Source organism: Rhipicephalus sanguineus, chromosome 9, assembly GCF_013339695.2.
Source record: "Rhipicephalus sanguineus isolate Rsan-2018 chromosome 9, BIME_Rsan_1.4, whole genome shotgun sequence".
In the NCBI taxonomy this organism is placed as follows: domain Eukaryota; kingdom Metazoa; phylum Arthropoda; class Arachnida; order Ixodida; family Ixodidae; genus Rhipicephalus; species Rhipicephalus sanguineus.
Window position 1 is genome coordinate 34,833,673 of NC_051184.2, and position 22,434 is coordinate 34,856,106.

Sequence of the window (22,434 nt, forward strand, 5' to 3'; positions counted from 1 at the left end):
GGCTAGCGCCGTCACTTGAAGCTTGAAGCAAAAGCAACTTTAGCCATCGTCACGGACATCGTCAAAAGTGTTTAGTTTCATCAGCGCCTGGTTTCATCTGCGGTTTCATTGTAGTTTCGTTATCAGTAGTGCCCGACTCACTGCAGCTCTGTGGTTTGCTGATTGCCCGTATTTCTACGTTGCGTTTTTCTGCAATTTATACATGACACGAGGTTACTGGAGATGCCAAAGTAAGCTGCTGTCTTGGCACCATTTACTGAGGAGCAAGCAAACAAGAGCGGTCTGGCTGGCGCGTTTGATTTCAGCTACAAAATGTTGTCAAAGTACGTGTTGGAGCCAGCTTCCCGATGTATGTGCCGTGTCGTGGCAACTGTGTGTGTAGCTTGACATGTTGCTGCCTTCGAGCTTTCACATAACCACCAGAGCCGGGTGAAGAAAAATCGCAGTCATGCCGAGCAGTGCAACTAGTAACACCCTGACTTTCACGGCGCTGTGGACTCCCGATTCGAAGCAAGACAGCGGTCTCTACGTAAGACGTTACCGGCAGTTCTTTGAGTCATGCATAGCTTCAGCTCGCGTGGACGTGTCTGACCCCGCTGAGTTCTGCAATGGCAGATACGGTGATCGCATTTACCAATCTGTCTGCACTATCCTGCTGGACTGCAGTATGTCAGCCGCCAAGCTGGAACAACTTTACTTCAAGCTCGCTCGACAGTGGTGCATGGACGCACGGGTGGAAGGGAGTCCGCGTTTACTCCAGTGGCTTGCTCCCGATCGCAAAGACGGTTTCCAGCGTGGTTCTGTGACGTGCGAAAGGAACATTCAACTGTCGTTTCTTTCCTTCGGGGCTTGTGTAGGCTTGACTTCGTTCGCTCAGTGCGCGTCCATTTGCCCTGGACCTAGCAGCTCCCTCGGTTATAAGCTAGTCTGCGTGTTCAAGCATGACGTGCGAGTCATCTGGATTTTCCTCACGCTGCAACATTCCCATCAGTGCACTAATCCGGACACCACATACAAGCTAGAGATCCCGTACGAAAACATACTGCGCGCGGTCGTGGACGATCGCGAGGGCAATGCTGCAGCGACAGACGTGTACCTACACCTCTCGACTTTTCCACTCATATACAAGAAGTCGGAAAAAACGGCTTCCCAGAAACAAGACGAGCCGTCCGATCCGGCAAACACTTCGAACGCTCGAAATCCCGAGCATTTCTCGTATGAGCGGGCAATCGAGATTGGTTGCTTCTGCACCAGTGTGATACCATCGTCCAAACTTGGGACCAACTTCGTATTGGTGCTTGGCCTCCGTAACAAGTTCAAGGCGCGCCAAATCTTAGGGCGCCTCAGCCGAAGGTGTGACATGGGGACAATCTTTGCCTACACGTCCGTCAACGTGCACGAAGTGGGCACTAAGATGGAAGCCATGCGTAAGTGGTACGACACGCACATAACCGACTGGGTCGGCTACGAGTGCTGCTACGCACTTTACGCCCTCATGCTGCAAAGCAGCGACCTTGCGGCTCAACTGGTGCTGCTCTCACAGCACGATTTGTTGGAAAGCTTCTCAAAGACCCTTCGGGAGTTCGCTTCACACAATCAGGCGCTTCTCGAGCCAGCCCTGTTTGCGGTAAGCGCAGACATAGAGGCGCGGCACATTGTGACCATCCCGGAAGCCATCGAGAAGGCCTTTCGCAAGATGTCCCAAACCTTTGTGCCCCATGCGGCACCTCCCGGCTCGTGCCTCGTGCGACGCGTATTCTTGCTACCGTCCCGTCTCCTCCTGCTGCCCCCGTGCGTTCATCAAGAGAACAGAGTCCTACGCAAGTTTCTGCCTGAGTTTGCGTTGAGGGTGACAATCCGGGATGACAACCTCCGGCCACTTTCTCACTCCTTGGCCTTCCATCAACACAAGAACGAAATTGTGGAGGCCATTGTTGGACGAGCCCTCCGCAGGGGCATCTACATTGGCCGCCGGCAGTTCAAACTCCTAGCAGCGTCGTGTAGTCAACTGAGAGACCATGGGGTCTGGCTTTTTGCAACAGTAAGTTGTCGCGGATAGCAGACGTAGCATGAAGATTCCCTGTCTGTTCACGTGACTATCAGTATGTTCCAGCTGACTCAGTGCAGCATTCTTTTTATTAATTTATTCATTTTCGATAAGTGCAGTTGTCGTATTACATTAGAGTCTAAGCACTTGTGAAGTCTATGAACCTTATTCTCTTCTCGGGAAAAAATTCCTGGTACACCTGCACACATGTACACAAATACCTATTATTGCAAAAGTTGAGGGTAAGAGGAAAGGCTATCAACTGTGTGTGGAGATGGTTAGACGCTATGAGATTTCCAGGCCACTGGGAAACATTTCGGGGAGTTTAAAAGGGCCATCATTGGCTCGATAAGACATAAAGCACACAGTAGATATAAGTCTTTATAAACGTGGGTTTGTCAGGCATATTTTTCTAAAGCATTAACTCTGCCTGTCTTAATTTTCTGGTACAGGTGGTTTAGACTATTGTGTCAGTGAAAACCATTTGTTGATGGCTTTGTGTAAGCATTTGGGCTGTGACTAAATTATTAAGAATAAAAATTTAAATAAAGCTTTTGTTGAAAAACAATATTGCTCGTGACAGCTTTGATGAAGCTTAACCCTTCACTTTATCAATATTGAACTCTTAATCACATATTTGTAGGCTGTGAGACCAACCAGTGCATACAACACATACCCACCCTCTGCACCTTGGTAGCATCAAACTAAGTTTGTTTCTGTTCTTGTTGGTCAAACCTACAAATATTAAAACATTTTACTTCTTTCTTTGCAAATTGAGATTGTCACATAGAGCTGCTTATCGTGTCTGTTACCAGTGCACATACAATGAAACAGAGAAAGAGCAAGGGAACACACACCTATATACTGGCCATTAACAATTGGTTAAATGCAGGCAATGAAAGATTTGTTTGCCACAAACACATGAGCACTGTGCAAGTCTGCTACGATGTAGGATGAAACCAAGTAGACCTTTCCACGGAGAAAAAGACATAAGCACCCTATTCGTTGCCAGAGAAAACAAGGTTTGCTAATTGAGCATGAGAAAACTCTCTCATAAACCCCACGTGTGTTCTGTTCAGTGTTTTCTGGCATAATCTCATTGTTATCAAGTACTGGCGTGCACCTGCTATCATCATGGAATGTGTTGAACTCTGGACAGATAAGGCATTGCATCAGCTTTACAATGTAGGTACAGAAACAGTGTCAAATGAACATAGAAGGAAAACATAAAGTTGTCACATACTAGCTTGAAGTTGTAGCCCCAAATTCTTGTGACCTCATGGCTTTTTTTCAGCATCCGCTCAGCAAAATTTGCCGTTTCATCAGCACTAAAGAACTATATATACAGTGCATTTGTCTGTCAGCTCTGCCTCAACTCATAAACTCTTCCACTGTTGGTGCCACTATTTTGGTGCAAAATTTGACGAGGGACATCTCACCTCCGTACCCTTGCTAATACTCATCATTTTCCCGCTGAATGTGACATTTTCCTGCTCAGTTCCAAAATTGGCATCTGCTGACCTTATCTGATATATGACATATTTTTTATTGTCCATTTAAGTGGCACATTTTGTCTCCATATTCTGTGTCACATCTGTGATTGTAGGCGCTTGACAATGCCTGATAAAAACAAATTAAGCCAGGAATTATTGAATACATGCATACGCACGGTCCAGCTGAAGCTTTCTTTATGAAAGTACTTTCCAACATTTTGATTGGTGAACCTTCCATTTGCTTGGGAAATCAAAGAGCCTGGTTGTCCCTTTTCTCAAGAAAAGATTTCCTCGGTTCTTGATGTTGTCCTTTACTGTATTGTCCATGCATTAAGCTCCTGTGTTCACTGAAATGTCGTAATAATATAATGTTCAGTCTGTCCAAAGTAGGGTATTGTACACACTCAAAGAGAATGCTCCGTTGGTTGGGTATGAACTATAGGTGAATTATGGCACAAAGACAAGCAGACTGACATTATACGCATAGGTGTCATCCTAATGCATCCCTTGCCACTTGTTCTCTCTTAATAAAGGGAAACTGTTTTAGCTATGTTAGCGTTATTGACAGGTAGGTGTTCCTTCTAGAGGGAAATACACTGTACGTTTTGTTTCACAGATCTCATACACTACGCCCTCTGTATGACGCTTTGTGCCGGGAAGTGTGTATTACAATGCATGTCGAACTTGCATTTTCCTTTCGTGAAGGTCACCCGAGGCCAATGTCCCGAGGGCATTCGTGAGTGGATGGGCGACTTCAGCAAAATCACCAGTATTGCCAAGAAAATGGCTCGCATGGGTCAGTGTTTCTCCTCGACCGAGGAATCGGTGCAAGTTCCCCTCGGGATTGGTGCGGTCACCGAAGCAGACAAGGTTGGAGGATGCCACCCAAAGTCTAAAAACCCTTACGTCTTCTCCGACGGAATTGGCATGGTGTCGAGATCTCTGCTGCAGAAGGTGCAAATCATCTTTTCCATACATATTCGATACTCTTCTCTCATACCCAATTTATTTCTGATGAAGGAGGCAAAAGAGATTTAGGAATAGGTGCATCCAAAGTATAAAAAGACTCATGTAAAAATTGGGGATTATATCTATAAGACCCTTTTGTAGAAGTCCTCATTACAGTGAAGCAGTGCAGGTGATAGGATGAGTGAACAGACAGGATAATGCATTGACTGTCCTGTCCGTTCACCCATCCGGTTCTCTGAACTATTTTACTGCATCGTTGTTTTTGTTTGCCCATACATTCATTTGTACTGGATTGCCATGATCAGTGTAAACTAGCTGACTCATATCTGAACCTTTGTAGCACAGCCTTCAAAATTTAACACAACCTGGTATCTGAATTTCCAGTCTATACCGGTACATATACGCAACCAACGTAGTGTTGTGCAGATTTACTGGCCTCATTCGCAAGTTGCTCAGAAATTCAGCATTCTCACTCAAATCCTGTGGTTTGTAAACTTTTGTGGTTGACTTTACTTGGGGAGTTATGGTTTGTCAGCAGTCTTTCGTGTGTTACGGGACACGTTAAAACTCTTCATTCTGGTAGGAGCTGTCGGCCTGCTGAGATTTCGTTGACGTGCTGCTACGGTGTTCACAGGTTTGCCAAAAGCTGGGCATCGAGGACGAGCCGTCGGCCATTCAGATCCGCTACGCGGGCTACAAGGGCATGTTGTGCTTGAACCCAACCCTAGATGGCGACAAGCTGGTTTTGCGGGAAAGCATGTGCAAGTTCCCTTGCTCCACTTCCGACGTTCTTGAGGTCATCAAGGTCTCAGCTCCTCGTGAGTCATTCTTTACTGCTCTAGGAGGTGCTCATTCAGCCATCTTGCTAGCCATGCATTAGAAAGAATAGGTTGATGTAATACAAAAATCTGGTGCAAAACGTGACATAGAAATAGAAAGAAGAGACAACAGAAGTATTCAGTGTTGAAGTGAAATTGCATTTTCGCTGTGTTACCTTGATGTTACCTTTTGTTATGCTAGAGGAGCTGCCCCATTGAGGCTTTGGCCTCATCCAGGCCACATATTTCATTCCAGGATAAATATTTATACGGGGTTGTATGAGTATATAAAATATGTATTTACAGAGAGGAATCAGTAAAAGAGTCAAGATGGCTGACCGCCACACTCGCGCGCCAGTCAGGCTCTTCAGCCCTTCGTCTTCCTTCACTTCCTCTCCGTAACAGGACCCCCGGGCGTTGTAGCGCCGTCTCGGCGCAGGTCCGGCGATGAATTGCGAGAGAAGTAGGGCTTCATCCGCGAAACATGCACAATGTCAACAGGTGGCGTACTTGACGAATCGAAGTGCAACGGCGCAATCTCGTAATTCACGTCGCTAACTTGACGCAAGACTTGGTAGGGTCCTGTGTAGCGGGACAGGAGTTTCTCGGAGAGCCCTACACGGCGACATGGTGACCAAAGGAGCACCCAATCACCTGTGGCAAACTTCATATTACGATGCCGGTGGTCATAGCGGGCTTTCTGCATCTCCTGCGACGTGGCGAGACGAGATCGGGCGACTTGACGAGCCATGTGAGCCCGGTCAATAGCGTCGTGAGCGTACATGGTAACAGATGGCGCGGAAGGTAAGACGGTGTCAAACGGCAATATGGGGTGGCGACCATACAAAAGATAAAAAGGTGAAAATCCCGTGGTGTCATGTCTAGAGGAATTATATGCAAAAGTCACATAGGCCAACGTGGCGTCCCAGTCGCGATGATCTTGAGAGACGTACATGGAAAGCATCTCTGTGAGTGTGCGGTTAAGACGTTCAGTAAGTCCATTAGTCTGTGGATGGTAGGCGGTAGACAGCTTGTGCTCTGTGGCACAAGATCTAAGTAGGTCGTCGACAACTCTGGACAAGAAAGAGCGGCCGCGGTCCGTCAGCAGCTGTCGGGGTGCACCGTGGAGGAGGATGACGTCGTGAAGAAGAAAATCCGCGACGTCAGTGGTGCAACTAGTTGGCATGGCCTTCGTGATGGCGTAACGTGTCGCATAATCTGTAGCGACCGCGATCCACTTATTTCCCAAAGTCGTCGTCGGAAAAGGGCCAAGCAGGTCAAGGCCGACGCGATGGAATGGTTCCGAGGGAACTTCAATTGGTTGTAGAAATCCAGCAGGCGGCAGAGGAGGCCTTTTCCGGCGTTGGCATAGGTCGCAAGTAGCAACATAACGACGCACGGAGCGGTATAGCCCAGGCCAGAAGAACCGACGTCGCACGCGGTCGTATGTGCGCGAAACTCCGAGATGTCCCGCCGTCGGTGCGTCGTGAAGTTGTTCAAGTATGACGGGCCGTAGATGGCGAGGAACGACAAGCAGGAGCTCAGGGCCTTCAATGCTGACGTTGCGGCGGTGGAGGATGCCGTTATGCAACACGAACATACGGAATGCGGCGTCGGTGCTGCCAGACTGGATGGCATCGATGATGGTGCGCAATGACTCATCCCGACGTTGTTCGGTGCGCATGTCGCTCACGTCAGTAAAAGCCATTACGCAGCTGTCCGGATCATGCGCAGCGGGGTCAGGAGGATCCACCGGATGACGAGAAAGACAGTCTGCATCCTTGTGCAAACGTCCAGACTTGTAGGTGACTGTGAACGAAAATTCCTGGAGCCGCAAAGCCCAGCGACCAAGACGTCCAGTCGGGTCCTTCAGAGAAGTGAGCCAGCAGAGAGCGTGGTGGTCTGTAACGACGGAGAACATGCGGCCAAATAGGTATGGCCGGAACTTAGCGACAGCCCAGACTAAAGCCAAGCACTCTCTTTCGGTGATGGAATAATTTCTCTCGGGGGAAGAGAGCAGGCGACTGGCGTAAGCTATCACGCACTGTTGACTGTGCTGCCGTTGAGCGAGAACTGCGCCGATACCGTGCCCGCTGGCGTCGGTGCGAACTTCTGTTGGAGCAGATGGATCAAAGTGGGCAAGTACGGGGGGAGTAGTCAGGAAGCCAATGAGAGCGGTGAACGCTTGAGCCTGCTCAGGGCCCCATGAGAATGTGGTGTCTTTCTTCAGCAGATCTGTTAGTGGCCTAGCAATGTCGGTGAAGTTCTTCACAAAACGACGAAAGTAAGAGCAGAGGCCGATGAAGCTCCGCACGTCAGAAGTAGAGCGGGGCACAGGAAAGCTGCGAACAGCGCGGATCTTTTCAGGATCTGGTTGGACGCCGTCAGCGTTTACAAGATGACCCAGCACGGTAATCTCCCGGCGGCCAAACTTGCATTTCTTGTAATTCAGTTGATGTCCGGCTGTTCTGAAGACTGCGAGAATTGCAGCGAGACGCGTCAGGTGGCTGTCGAAGGTGGAAGAAAAGACAATCACATCGTCAAGGTAACAAAGACAAGTAGACCACTTGTAACCTCGCAACAGAGAGTCCATCATCCGTTCGAATGTCGCAGGAGCATTGCATAGGCCAAAGGGCATGACCTTGAACTGGTATAAGCCATCAGGTGTTACGAAGGCAGTCTTCTCGCGGTCCATTGCATCGACAGAAATCTGCCAGTAGCCGGACCGAAGATCAATAGACGAGAAGTATGTAGCTCCGTGCAGACAGTCCAACGCGTCATCGATGCGTGGTAGCGGGTATACGTCTTTGCAAGTGATCTTGTTTAAGTGGCGATAGTCAACGCAGAAGCGCCAGCTACCATCTTTTTTCTTTACAAGGACGACAGGGCAGGCCCAAGGACTGTCTGACGGTTCGATGACACCTTTGCTAAGCATTTTCTCGACTTCCGTTTGGATCACTCTGCGCTCAGTGTGGGAGACACGATAGGGGCGCCGACGAATAGGACTTGCGTCACCGGTGTTTATACGGTGCTGAACGACGGACGTTTGCCCTAGAGGTCTGTCGTCAAGATCAAAAATGTCACTGTACGACGCGAGGAGGCGACGGATGTCATTGGCCTGTGCAGGGTTGAGGTCCGGGGCAATCATCTTCGAGAAATCAGCCGGCAAAGAAGATGAGCTGTGAGTCACAGTAGGCGCAAGTAAATCAGTCTCGGCGCTGAGAGCTGCAATTTCAAATTCGTCAGCATCAGATATGTTGGCCAAGAACATGCCACGAGGAAGTACTTGAGGGCACAAGCTGAAATTTAGAAGTGGTAGCGAGGTACGGTTGTCGGTGACAGTGACGAGTGTATGCGGAACGGCAACGTTCCGGCTCAAAAGAATGTCAACGAGGGGAGAGAGGACATATTCACCGTCGGGAACCTGCGGCTCTGCTGTCAGAACGACGTAGGTGGCTGCCTGAGGTGAGAGACGCACATCTTGAAGAGAGCACAGTCGCGGCGGGGTAGTGTTGGAAGCAGCGACGAGCTGAGGCAGTTCTAGCTGAAGGACGCCGGTAGCGCAATCGATGAGAGCAGAGTGATTTGACAAAAAGTCCAGTCCAAGGATAACGTCGTAAGGGCAGCGGTCAATCACGGCGAAGATGACTGAAGTAGGTTGGTCGACTATACTTAAGCGGGCAGTACACATACCAAGAACGATTGGCGTGCCGCCATCGGCCACACGGAGCACTTGTGTAGCTGCTGGTGTGAGGACTTTCTTTAAACGTGTGTGTAGCCGGGAACTCATTACAGATAGGTTCGCTCCCGTGTCGACAAGTGCTTGAACAGGTACGCCGTCTACTTTAACGTCGATGACACTTCGTCTGGTGGGTACAGAGAGAGGATTTGCTGCCGTAGTCGTCAATGCAGCACCACCTCCGGGGGCTGCATTTCTTAGTTTTCCGAAATGGTGCGGCCGAAAGCCACGGGGGGCGATAGGCGTCGTGGCTGTGGCGAACGGGACGATGGGCGACGTGTTTGCGGCGAACGAGATTGGTGTCCACGTGGCGAAGGCGAGCGGCTGTACCAAGTGTTCCTAGCGGCATTGTCAGCGGCGTTGGACTCGGGAGCGGGTGAAAAATGGTGGGCATTACTGTCAAAACGGGTCATATTGGTCGTTGCACGAGGGGTCGAGGACCATGTGCTGCGGCAGTAGCGGGCAATATGTCCAGCGCGGTGGCAGGTGAAACATATTGGGCGGTCATCTGCAGTTCGCCACTCAGCCGGGTTGCGAGAACGTGGAGAGAATCGTCGGTTTGAGGAGGACGTGGCAGAAAGGCGTTCGCTGATTCTGGGCGTGGCGACAGAACACACAGAATGCACTCCGATATTTTCCAGCTCCTGACGAACGATGGCTTGAACGAGAGGAACGGTAACAGGGGTGGCATCGGTGCTGCGCGAATAGAATGCTGAGGGCGCCTTCGCTTCCAGTTCACGACGAACAATTCGTGTCAGGTCTTCCGGCGGCGAAGGATGTTGTGGTGTTGACTGCTCTTCACACGTCGACGTGGCAGCGGTGTTTGGAAGTCTGGCGAACGGTTGCAGAATGCGGCGGCTTTTTGCTTGCTCGAACTGACGACACTCCTTGATGATCGCATCCACGGTCAAACAGCCCTTGCACATCAGGAGGTTGAATGCATCGTCGGCGATCCCCTTCAGCACATGCCCGACCTTTTCACTTTCCGTCATGTCACTGTCGGCCTTTCGGCAGAGAGCGAGCACGTCCTGAATATAGGAGAGGTACGATTCCGTGGAGGATTGAGCACGGCAGGCCAGTTCCTTTTTGGCGGCGATCCTACGGCCGGCGGGTTTGCCAAATACCTCTCGCAACTTTTCTTTGCATTGGTCCCAGCTAGTGAGTTCTTCTTCGTTGTTTTCGTACCACACCTTCGCAGTGCCCCTCAAGTAAAATAACACGTTGGCCAGCTGAAGTGTGGGATCCCATCTGTTCGGTACACTCACGCGTTCAAACATGGCCAACCAGTCTTCAACGTCGACGCCATCGGTCCCACAGAACGTACCGGGATCTTTAGGTGGTACAAAAACAAGTGGTGGTGATGGCGACGTTGGTGGAGGCAGCGACGTTGATGCAGGAGGCTCAACGTTAGCCATGGTTGGGAGGGCGATGCGACGTCCGCTGCGGAGCTCCGTTGCCTGCTGAAGTACCCCGCACCTCCACCAATATGATACGGGGTTGTATGAGTATATAAAATATGTATTTACAGAGAGGAATCAGTAAAAGAGTCAAGATGGCTGACCGCCACACTCGCGCGCCAGTCAGGCTCTTCAGCCCTTCGTCTTCCTTCACTTCCTCTCCGTAACAATATTTAATTTAACTAGGAAGCTTTCGTTCTGAGAAATCCGGTTTTTCTTTGTAACTTCTTGATAGAAACTGGTGAATGATGATTTTTCGCTTTCACAAACAGTCCTCCACCTTGTGGCTCTCGCAGAACCGATTTGCCATATTCAACCTTATCTTGCGTCACTAATTTCAGAGTTTCATCGGCAGTTTGATGTGAAGGTCAAATTGTCGATACAGCTTTCTACGGGAAGGTTCAGAATGTCTTAAAGATAGCGCGTGTTTCATGTGGCCATATTTTTCTAAAGCCGGGGGACTGTTTTGCACTGTGATGATGGTGCAGAATCCCTCGTGCGCTCTGCATCAACAGTGTGCGATTTTTCAGCACGCATTTGCACCGCTGTGCTGGAAAAGCCTCCCTAAAAGCTGGGTTTAGCCCCTTGTGGCTCCTAATGCACAAACATTTTAGAGCTACTTCCCGTGGAAAGTTGTGTGTGCATCCCTCAATGTCCTTTAAACTTTCTTACTGGCTGGCTTTGTGTGCTGGGAGAGGAGTTGTTTCTGAATAGGTAAAAATTACATCATAAGCAGCGTGACTGAATACTTGAAAGAAAATGCAGTCTCCTCAAGTACGTTACCATGCTGGAATTCAGAAAGATTTTACTCTGAGGCGTTGCTGCATGCAAACTGTTATGCATTCATCTAGGATAGTCGAAAATATGCAAGGTGAATGGCTGGATTATATTGTTAAAGGAATCCAAACAAGACAAGTTCAGGGAAAGATTGAGATTAGAAGTGATGAGAAGTCGTCCAATAAGGAATGTCTCTGGAGCTGTCAAAAATTCCGGAGGCGGCCCTAATTCTTGACGTAGGTGTCTGGTAGTGGCACTCTTGTATTCCTTGGGTTAACTTTGTGTATCGTGCGCTTCTGAAGCGGATTTCAGAGGCCACATAGAAGGGAGCTCATGGTTGATATTTGCTGCACCAGGTGCCGCAATGATCCCGGATACTTACAATCTTTCAATGAACTTGATCGATTAATTTTCATGAATTATCCTGAATGTTATAGGCCCTTATCATAAGTCAAATTGCGTTCCGGTATCATATGTAACGAACATAACTCTAAACTTGAATCAGAAGCATTGATTCCTATTTTTTGCAAGACTTCTTATCAATATTTGGAAAACCAGAAGTAAGTGCTCAACCGGTTATGCTTGGAAGTGAAACTAGAGGGTCACTCCTTGCTCGTGCCACTAACAGGACATTTCTTCAAAGACAAGTTTTCTTGTCGAAGTGCTTGCTCCTGTGACATTCCTTCTTTGATGGCTACTTTTCACCAAAAGGGAAGAAAATGCGCCAGAAAAAGAAATTCTGTGTCCATTTAACTCGGCTTAGTGTGGTTTGTTCTCTGTGCTCCGTAGGCACTGTTTGCCTTAACCGGCCCCTGATCACCATCTTGGAACAGCTTGGTGTTCCTGGCCACGCCTTTGTGAACCTCCAGCAGAACATGGTGCTTCAGCTTGCCGACGCGCTGGTCTGCGAGGATGTTGCGCTGGATACCCTCGGCAGTTACGTGGAAGTGCCGTTCTTCTTCCGAGAGCTTCAGAGTCGGGGGTTTCTGCTGACGCGGCATCCCTTCGTGCGCCTGCTCCTCTGCACTGTGTACAAGAGTGCCATGGGTAAGTTTTCAAGGAACAGTTATTTTTCTAGTGAAGCTTGTTAAGTTACAGATTTTGGCAGCGGCGGCATTATGTGCGAAAGATCCAGCGATGGCAAGTGTTCAGAAATGCAGCCCTCGAAGGTGCATAGGTCACGTGCACCTTTGTATGCGCTGTTTTCCAATAATCGACACTCTCTCAATCATGGGCTTGTCGGCGATCAGCCATTTCTAATATGGCAATGTGATCTTTTATCAATTTCATTTGTCACTTCACGTTGCCACATTGTATTGTTGCCTAGATAGGAATGCATGATCGTCATTGTTGCCCGTATCGACAGAAGCATTGCGCTGCTAAGCACGTGAATGAAAGTCCAATTCTCGGCATAAAGGAAGGACAAAGTTAGCAGGGAGCATTGCGCAATGTGATAAAAAAAATCATAGTTTCACTGGAAGGGCGAAGTAATGAATGCGACAGCAACAAATTGTAATATTACACGAAATAAAGCTCGCAGCTAACTGTCTTGGATCCATTATCGCCTAACTCTACGAAACACTGGTGTAAGAATACGGTCGCTCCAGGGAGAGATGCTCCTTTTGCACAGTCTCTTTGCATTCAGAGCGCAGCACGTTGAAGGGTATATGAGCCGACCGCTGATGACTGCCAAGATAGCATGTGCGCGGCCGGCTCGTTTGATCTCTGCTTCAGCCGTGTTCGCCCCTCCTCATGCCCGTTTACCCGCGGGTAGAACATACGCTGCTTGAGGGGATGTTATCACTTTGGACTTGATACTGAACATGACGGCAACACCAACAGCGAAAACTCGTCGAGGGGGTCCATGTAATTGCTATCGCAATAACATCGACCATAACATGGACCCCCCATTTTTCCGATAGGGGAAGGGCTCCTGAATTTTTTACTTTATGGCCTGGGCAGCCTGTTCAACTTGTGTTTATAGTGGCTAAGGCGATCATGTGTCGAGTGTTTTTTGACGGCGAGTGTGAAACACTCGCCGCCATGGCTGCGAGCAGCACCGCAGGTGCTGCTCACAGCCATGGCGGCGACAAGGCAAACACTCCTAGGTTTAAATACACATATATACCGAATAAAGTGGATGGGAGGATGACCGCCGCTGTAGCTAAATTGGTAGAGCATCGGACGCGTTATTCGAAGGGTGCAGGTTTGGTCCCCTCCGTCAACAAGTTATCTTCTCGTCCACTTTACTTTCTTCACATTTACATCATAATTACTTCAAATAACATCCCCAATACTTTCCTTGGCTTTCTTGTCTGTTAGTTCTAATTAACGTTGTGTCTAACAAAGAAAAAAAACGAGCCCTTAAAATGCTCTTTCCTTCGAGTGTTCTCTAAATGATTTTAAAATGCATAGAAACAAAGATTAAGAAATTTTTTTCCGCAATGTGAGATTTATGACAGATCTTTAAAGTTTCTGTCAATCACTAGTTAACAAACTAGTTAGCCTCAGTTCTTAATTCTTGCTTAAGAGCATTAATGGATATGTTAACAGCAAAATTGAAGCTAGTTGGGCTGCAGAGTGCATGCAGCAGGCTGGACTTTTTCTTGAGATGAAGACCAATGGAGTTGTCACTGCCTGCTGGCAACCGTTACCCCATTTCACCTGGTTCACAATATAGAAAATAATGGGCATTCTACTAATTGCATTTGCTAATAACATGATATGTTACGATTTTTGTATTGTAGGCAAATTCAAATAAATGCCCTGTGACTGACTGCAGAGTTATGGGGAGCCATTTTAGTGACTGTTGCATGTTTGAGTGCATAATCTCAGCATCCAACGCTGACAGTACATTACAAGTTGTGTGGTGGCAGCAGATTCTTTTGTCTTAAATTTGGAAAGTTGACATCGAAAATGTGAATGATGTGGCAGGTGGTCTTGAATTTCAGATGGACTGCGTACCAAGACTCGCATTGCGGTGGCGAGTGGCGCTGGCCGCAACATGCTGGGCGTCTTGGACGAGACGGGCCGACTTCAGTACGGCCAGGTTTTCGTTCAGTACACTGAATTGGGCACTGATAGCAAGGCAACTCACGTCCTCACAGGTTAGCTGCTCCTTTCTTTTTTTTTTTTTTTTCAGAGCATGAAGAGTTCACATGTCTGTGCACAATGTCCAAACAATGTCCAGGCAATGTCCCAGCAATGTACAAGTAGACACTGTTGGGCTGATATGTGGAGATGCTATGTGCATGCAATGTGGAGAAAACACTCAGCAGCAGCTTTTTGTTTTTACACATTTTGCAAACATTTTGTGGTTGTAACATATTCTTTGTTTATCGGTGTTTTGGGTCACACAGTCATTTAATACACATTACACTGAGCACCAGTATCACAAGCTGTTTCGAGCAACAGCATGTGACACTGGTAACATAGTAGTGGTAACATAATATTACCACTTGCAGATTACCAAACCACCTTCCCTCCTTCACGCGTACAAGCCAAACAATTACTGAGAAGTTGTGGTGGCACAGGTGACCTAGTGGCCATGGAGACCGGCAGATGGTTGGTAAAGCCGAAGCAAGCACCTTGAAGTTAATGTTTGACGTAGCCTTTGACAGTACAAAGCATGGACAGGCATTGACATGATCTGCAGGCTTGCCACTATTGGCTCATTGCATTCAGAGCTTTAGCAGCAAGTGAATGTTTCTGAGTTTTGTGACCATCCAAGACTTGTAATGGTGCCTGTTGATAGTCTCTCGGTCTCCTCAAAGACCAGGTTGCCTGGTGCTGGCACTGATGAACATTAACAATAACATGTGACTGAATATTCCGTCATTTTGTCTTCTCACTCCAGGTACTGTGCTGGTGACAAAGTGCCCGTGCCTTCACCCCGGCGACGTGCGAAAGTTTGAAGCAGTGGACGTGCCAGAGCTACGTCACATCAAGGATTGCATTGTGTTTCCCGCAAAAGGACCGAGGCCTCATCCAAATGAGATGGCTGGTAAGTGTACCAGCAGTCAATCCTTTGTGGTCTAGACGTCTTACAGAAAGTTTGCTTATTGTATGTGTATTTTGAGTGAATCGGTGGTTTGTGAAAGTATTACATTGCAGTCCACTTACTTTCATAGATCATATCATTGCAGCTAGAGTATCGAAATACTTCATCACTGGCTCATACAAAGACTTATTAATTGTGCTACCTCATTGCAAGGTCTGCTTGAATAGCATTCATAGGCATTGGTAAGGTATCATGAGAAAGAAGCACATCATGTGTGTCATATACAATGTAGTCATAACGGGTGTCTCATGATATAGCAGCAGTTCCATTGGGCCTGTCCAATAATGTTTGCTCGATAGACTGTTTGTAAAGTGACAAATATAATTGGACCAGTGCACGCAATGTCCGAGTGATGTAATGGCTATCTACAATGCTTTCATGTTAGTGCACACTAGGCTTGTGCGAATATTCGAGCCCTTCAAATATTCGAACGAATATTACAGTATTTGAATTCGCTTCGACATGAATTTAAATTCTAGGAAATTTTGAAGTATTCGAAATGAACGAATAGACATACATAAACCGCGTATAACCCCCTGTAAAGGTGTTTTCACTGCAGTGAGGTATGCTGTACCGTGAATACACCTTTCCAGGAGTTCGTGCACGCACTCACTATTGACACTGTTTACCAAAGTCTTGAGATGTAAAGTGAGTGGTGCACACCTTACGCTAGCAAATATGGAACATGAGTGCATCCCTTATTCGCCGTCGTGTAGCACTTGTCTTACCATTGTGTGTGCATCATCTCTTGACCTCAGTGATGCAATATTGTGTTCCGATATGTCAAGTCATCCACCAAATGCTTATATACTAGTATTGCTTCTTTGTTGCCAGGTTCTGATTTGGATGGTGATGAGTACGTGGTGATATGGGACAAAGACCTCTTTTTTCCTGGAGCCAACCGCAAGCCCATGACTTTTAGGGACCACACAGTGGCAGGTCATTCAGACGACGACCTGGTGCGTTAATGTACTTTTATTTCGTATGGAAAAGGCACAGTCGTGCTGAATGGATATATATCTATATACATCTAATACATCTATATAGATATATATAATCAGCAGACTCTCGTTAAATGGAACCTGAAGGGATCAGGAAAATATTTCTGTTTAACAGGAGTTCCGTTTGCTCAGAAATGAACAGGGGTGCAGAATTCAAGTACAAAACCAATCATATTGGAGGCAGTTGTTCTGTTAAAGTGAAAATTCCGTTTCAGAGATTTCTGTTTATTGAGAGTCTACTGTATATACATTGTATATATCTATATACCTCTGTATACATTGTATATATATAATATCACAGTGTGTAGCACTTCTGTATTTTCATAACTCATTTCATATTGCAAGAAAGCTTGGCAAAGGTTAATAAAGAGGGTTTGTGTTGCAGGAAGAAGCCATGATTCAGTTCATCTGCAGCTACATCAAGAATGACAACATTGGCGTGATGGCCAATGCCCACCTCGCTTGGGCCGACCAGCTGGAGGACGGCATCTTCTCCGACTGCTGCCTGAAGATTGCGGACAAGATCTCGGTGTGCCTCGACTTCGCCAAGACCGGGACGTCCTCTCACCTTGACAAGAAGGAAAAGCCGCCGTTGTACCCCGACTTCATGGAGAAGGGCTGCCACAAGAACACTTATCAGTCCAAGCGGATCTTGGGCCAGCTGTACCGACTTCATCGGTCGTTGGAAGCTGTGGTTAGCACCGACTTTGAAAACCACTTCATCGAAAGTGACTGTCAAAGCAAGCTCTTCGAGTTCGAGGGCTGGCAAGACTACCGAGAGAGTGCAGAGCGGTCGCTTGCCGAGTACGCATCAAAAATGCAGAGGATCCTCAGCCAGCACGGTATCAGGAGCGAGGGCGAAGTGGTCGCAGGCCTCGTGAACAAGGTTTTCGACTTCAACAAGACCACCCACGAGAAGACGAACGTCGAGACTCTAGTGGCAAAGCAGTACCAGCACCTGGTCAAAGAGACGCGGCAGCGTTTTTTTGACACTGTGGAAGCCGCTTACGAAGACAAGGCCGTCACTACGGACGACCAAAGGAAGACGGTGCTTCTACAGGTGGCGTCTGCGTGGTATATGGTGACGTACAGTGCCGAAGCACCGAACGAATCGCGCTGTTGCAGCTTTCCATGGGCTCTGGCCGACATTTTGCTAGTGCTCGCCCAGGCTCTGTCAGGTGACGCGAAAATTCCCCGGACTTCGCCAAACTTCCTGCTTTCCAAGTTGAACGCGACATTTGCCGAAGAGTCGACGCAAGCTTCTACGAAGGATCTCGCCCTCGAAGTAATCACAAAGTGGGCCGTCAAAGACGAACTGGTGAAAGATTCGAAAGCAAAGCATTCCTCCATTTGCAAGTCGTGCTTGTCCAAAATCTTTGAGGACTCTGTTAAGGCCACGCAACAGCAAGAATCGGGGAGTAGAGACTCCGAGCAAACTGAAGGGAATGCCCAATGCAATGGCAGGATGTTTACCGTCGGTGAGCTGGTGCTCGGGTTCCTGAGGCACGTGAGTGGCGCGAGGGTGCAGTTCCCGCCCTGCAACGAGTGCAAGTGGTCCCTATCGATGACTCGGACGATCACCATGGCCGCCGTGAGAACTTACAGCCTGCTTGCTATCACCAGAGACCTGTGCCACTTGGGTCTGCCCTGCGAGCCGGAACTCCACGAGCCAGTGCAGATAGTTCAAGAAGGAAACCCCGTTCGCATACAAGTATGTATGAGAAAATGACAAGCCTTATTTAACGTAACTGCTATGTTAGCAAAAATGAATGTGAAGTGTTTAGCATCCTGAGAAGCTTCAGTGTTGAAAATCTTTAGGGGCATCTGATGCTAGAAGGAAAGGCTGCCTTGTGCGGTGTCTTAATGGCTCAGGTGTTGCACTGCTTAGTACGAGAACGTGAGCTCGATACCTGGCTGCGGTGGCCGCAGTTCAAGTGCAGTAATATGCAAAGACGCCTGTGTTCTTAGATTTAGGTGGATGTTTTAAAAATCCCAGGGGGTCAGAATAATTGGGAGTCCCCCTTTATGGTATGCCTCATAATCATATTGTGGTTTTCTGCTCGCCAAATCGCGGAATTCAGCAAAGTGTGAGTTCGTACATAGAATTTGCTAGCTACTTGTAAAACATTTGAGGCATGAAACATAAATGAACAGTTGTGCTGAATACCTGTAAAGGGGATAAAAGGCAATGCACACATTGTATTTCCTTGAATGGGATGCAGCTTTCTCGATAAGTCTTGCTTTTAGGGTTATTTTACATTGATGGGCATGTGCTAAAGCTTGAATCTTGTACAGAAGGGATTATATTGTTTCCCCAATTTTTTTAAGTGGCCATACTGCAAGGCCATGAGAGGTGGGGGTTTAACGCCCCCCTCTCCTGGAAGTTTTTCGATTTTGCATGTGTATATGCACGCACATACAAATGCGTGCACAAACATACATAAAGTATGGTTGAACTCTCCCCCCCTCTCCCCCCAAAAATTTCTAGCCATGCTACTGCTGCAAGATAATACATATATTTTTTTTATTTATTTATTTACAAATACTGCAGGCCCTTCTCGGGCCCAAGCAGGAGTGGGTACATGAATATACAAAAACAATACTAACAACAAAAATTACAACTGTCGCCAATGTACATTACACAATACATGTTTACAATAAATTTTATTAATCGTAAGTGGTAGCTAGACGTGGCTTCCGTTCCCCCTTCATTATAACGGCTTTATGGTCGGTGAAGTGATGGATCGGTGACGGGTCGTAGTGGGATGTTTGCAAAGACGAAGTAGTGGGCAGTTTGCAAAGGTGGCTTCCGTTCCCCCTTCATTATAACGGCTTTATGGTCGGTGAAGTAATGGATCGGTGATGGGTCGTAGTGGGAAGTTTGCAAAGACGAAGTAGTGGGAAGTTTGCAAAGGTGGCTTCCGTTCCCCCTTCATTATAACGGCTTTATGGTCGGTGAAGTGATGGATCGGTGATGGGTCGTAGTGGGAAGTTTGCAAAGACGAAGTAGTGGGCAGTTTGCAAAGGTGGCTTTCGTTCCCCCTTCATTATAACGGCTTTATGGTCGGTGAAGTAATGGATCGGTGATGGATCGTAGTGGGATGTTTGCAAAGACAAAGTAGTGGGCAGTTTGCAAAGGATCGGTGATGGGTCGTAGTGGAATGTTTGCAAAGACGAAGTATAGGCAGTTTGCAAAGGTGGTTATGCCGGACAACGGAGGCGTGACAAGGTTAGACTAAGAGGAGCTTCGCCCCTAAAAATGTCCTTCGCAATCCGGCCCATAACAGTACCATAACAGTAAGAAAACATGCACATACAACAATTGAACACATCAGGCAAATGTATAAATAAGGCTAAGCAACCCATAAGACTATGCAGCAGACGAAAAAGCGAACACAAGAAGCAACTATATGTATACTTTCATTGTGACACAGTATAAAATAATTTTACAAGAAAGGTTATTTAAAAGCTGAACAAACGATTCTGTTGTGTTAGCGTTAACTACTTCCTCTGGCAATTTATTCCATAGTGAAATTGCATGGGGGAAAAGAGAATATCTATGTGTGTTAATATTACTGAATGGTTGCTTAACTGTTTTGTTGTGGTTTGTACGGCCAGACCGAATGGTGGGCTCAGTTAAGTAACTTTCTCGCGGTATTTTGTAGTGACCGTGGTACAACTTGTGATACAAAAATTTGATGCGAGATACAGTTCTGCGATGTGAGAGTTTCTTCAATTTTGCCCTGTCACGAAGAAGGGACACGCTTGAAAAACGCGAATATGGGGTGTATATGAACCTCAAGGCTAAATTTTGCACTCTTTCTATTTTTTTGATTAAGTATTTCTGATGCGGCTCAATGCTACACGGTTCCCCCAAAACAGCCCACCATAAAGCTAACTATGGTGTCACATCGAACGCTAGGTCCCCCATCCCCTTTCCACAAAGTGGTCAATCCATTACATGTGTAGTATATAGGCTTGTGCGAATAGTAAATTTTAGGTTCGAAGCTAATAGTGATTTGGTCGAATAATTTTGAATCGAATTCGAATAGTATATATCATATATTATAAAGAAAAATGAGCATATTTGTCATGACCCAATTAACCTGCACAATATTTTTCAAAATTGAAACAAGGCATGTGTAAATGTTATTCTTTTTGGTTAGAAGGGAAGCCGGAGCAACTTTGAATACTAGCAGGATTTGAATTTCTGTAGAATGCAACTGATAGTCTGTAAAATATGTTACATTTTAAAATTGACTATACTTAAGAGTATATAAGCCAGTATAACAAGCTTTTAAACTTAAAAAATGAGGAATCGATGTGAGGGTAATATGGTCATTTAACCTTGAAGCGGGGTTTCGCGGCGGTGCGTATTTTTTCTGAATAGGTGCATTCGCTGCACAGCACCCCTCCACAGCAGTGAAACCACATTTACAGACGGTCACATGCGGTTTATATATGTCTATTCGTTCATTTCGAATACTTCGAAATTTAGAATAATTTAAATTCGTTTCAAAGCGAATTTGAATACTGTAATATTCGTTCAAATATCCGAACTGCTCGAATATTCGCACAAGCCTAGTAGTATAGCATATCAGTATAGTATCAAACACATTCTTGTTTTCAGTACCTGAAATGAAATAGCTCATCAGAGGGATACTGCTGAGCAGTTCAAGATGCTTGGCTGAATCCAGGTTTAGTTTGGAATGACTTGTACTTCCAGGCCAAGCACCCTGAGTTCATGGACCTGCTTCGTCACAGCCCAGAGGAAGTGGAAGAGCTGCTCCGTGATTGGTCGGGCGTCCAGGAGGTCCACATTCGGGGAGACATGAGCCACAGCGGCCACTACCTGCTAGTCTCGGCAGTAGGTCGCGACTGGCAGCGTTGGTTTCTCGAAGAGCTCGTGCTGCAGCCGTGGCTGGGCGATGCCGTGGTCAAGAAGGAAATTGAATCGTTCCTCGAGCAGTGACCGCTGGTGGTGACAATGCAGAGCTGTGATATTTCCCTTGGTGCCTTACAGGCTCAGGCTAGTGGCAGTCATAGTCAGTGCCGTTTAACGTGCCAAGCTATGCCACATCACGAAAGTAGAGGAGCCAAATACATGCGCTGATCTTATCCTTCTTTTGTAGTAGTTAAGCTGCTGTGTAGAATGGAATATACTACTTAGTCTAAAGACTCCTGCTCTTAGTCATTGGGGGGAGGGGTTGTTTGGTGGGGTTAGCATAATCCTTTGTGGAATGCGCTAGGGGTGAAGAGGGAAGTGGGGGGGGGGGGGGGGGAGTATGTGGTCGACAAGCGAACGTAAGAAAAAAAAACTGCGCCTGAACGAGATACTAATCAAAGAGTGCCATCAAATTGAGGCAGTGCTCCATGGCTAATGCTTAGTACTTCGTTTGAGCGCAGTTTTGTTTTTGAGTCCCGCATTGACCGTAACAAATTAGCAGTGTTTGTCACTGCTAGTAGTGCAATGCAAGAGCAGAAACTTTAATATTACTCATTGCTATTGCCAAATGCAGTATACACTGTAGCAGTGACAAATGATGCCAATCTGTGCACTTTTCGTTTAGTACTGACAAAAGTGACTCCAGTTTGCAATTTAATCTTGATGAACCGGGCAGGTGCTGCGTTGGAACAAAGGATGAAACTATATGCACCACAATATGCAACGTCTGTGTGAAGTCTGAGAGGGAATAAGCTAGCGAGATTGCTGCAAGAGCCATTTGTATCTGGATGCTTTACTTGTGTTACACTCAGTACAAACAAAAGAAGGACGTGAAACGAAAGAATGGACGCTTGTGTTATTGTTCCGACTACTTCATTCAAAGGTCACGTCTTAATAACCCTGCTTTGCTTGGACGTGCAGCTTGAGGTTTTAAAGATTACTCTACGATCTAGATGAGGGCGTAGAGTGGAAATGAGTAAGTGCAAAAGTTTGTGATCTTATAGGAGTCTACATATCCTGGCACTGCTAAAGATAGGGGGCTCTTGAAGACTGCATAGGCGCAAGTGTCTAATTGGACAAGTTTCAAACGTGTGCTAGTCAGTGGAACAGCAACGTTGAGAACAAGTG

General features: G+C 47.0%; 1 protein-coding gene across 1 annotated transcript; it reads left to right on the top strand.

Annotated features, from left to right (window-relative positions):
• Window positions 1–101: 101 nt before the first annotated feature.
• Window positions 102–21,603, top strand: LOC119404960 (uncharacterized). The gene is made up of 9 exons (XM_037671690.2): window positions 102–2,041; window positions 4,246–4,494; window positions 5,144–5,327; window positions 12,090–12,347; window positions 14,252–14,407; window positions 15,157–15,303; window positions 16,195–16,319; window positions 16,747–18,072; window positions 21,088–21,603. Exons 1-9 carry the CDS (start codon window positions 449–451, stop codon window positions 21,331–21,333), a joined length of 4,284 nt encoding a protein of 1,427 aa, XP_037527618.1. The 5' UTR covers window positions 102–448; the 3' UTR covers window positions 21,334–21,603.
• The last annotated feature ends 831 nt before the right edge of the window (window positions 21,604–22,434 follow it).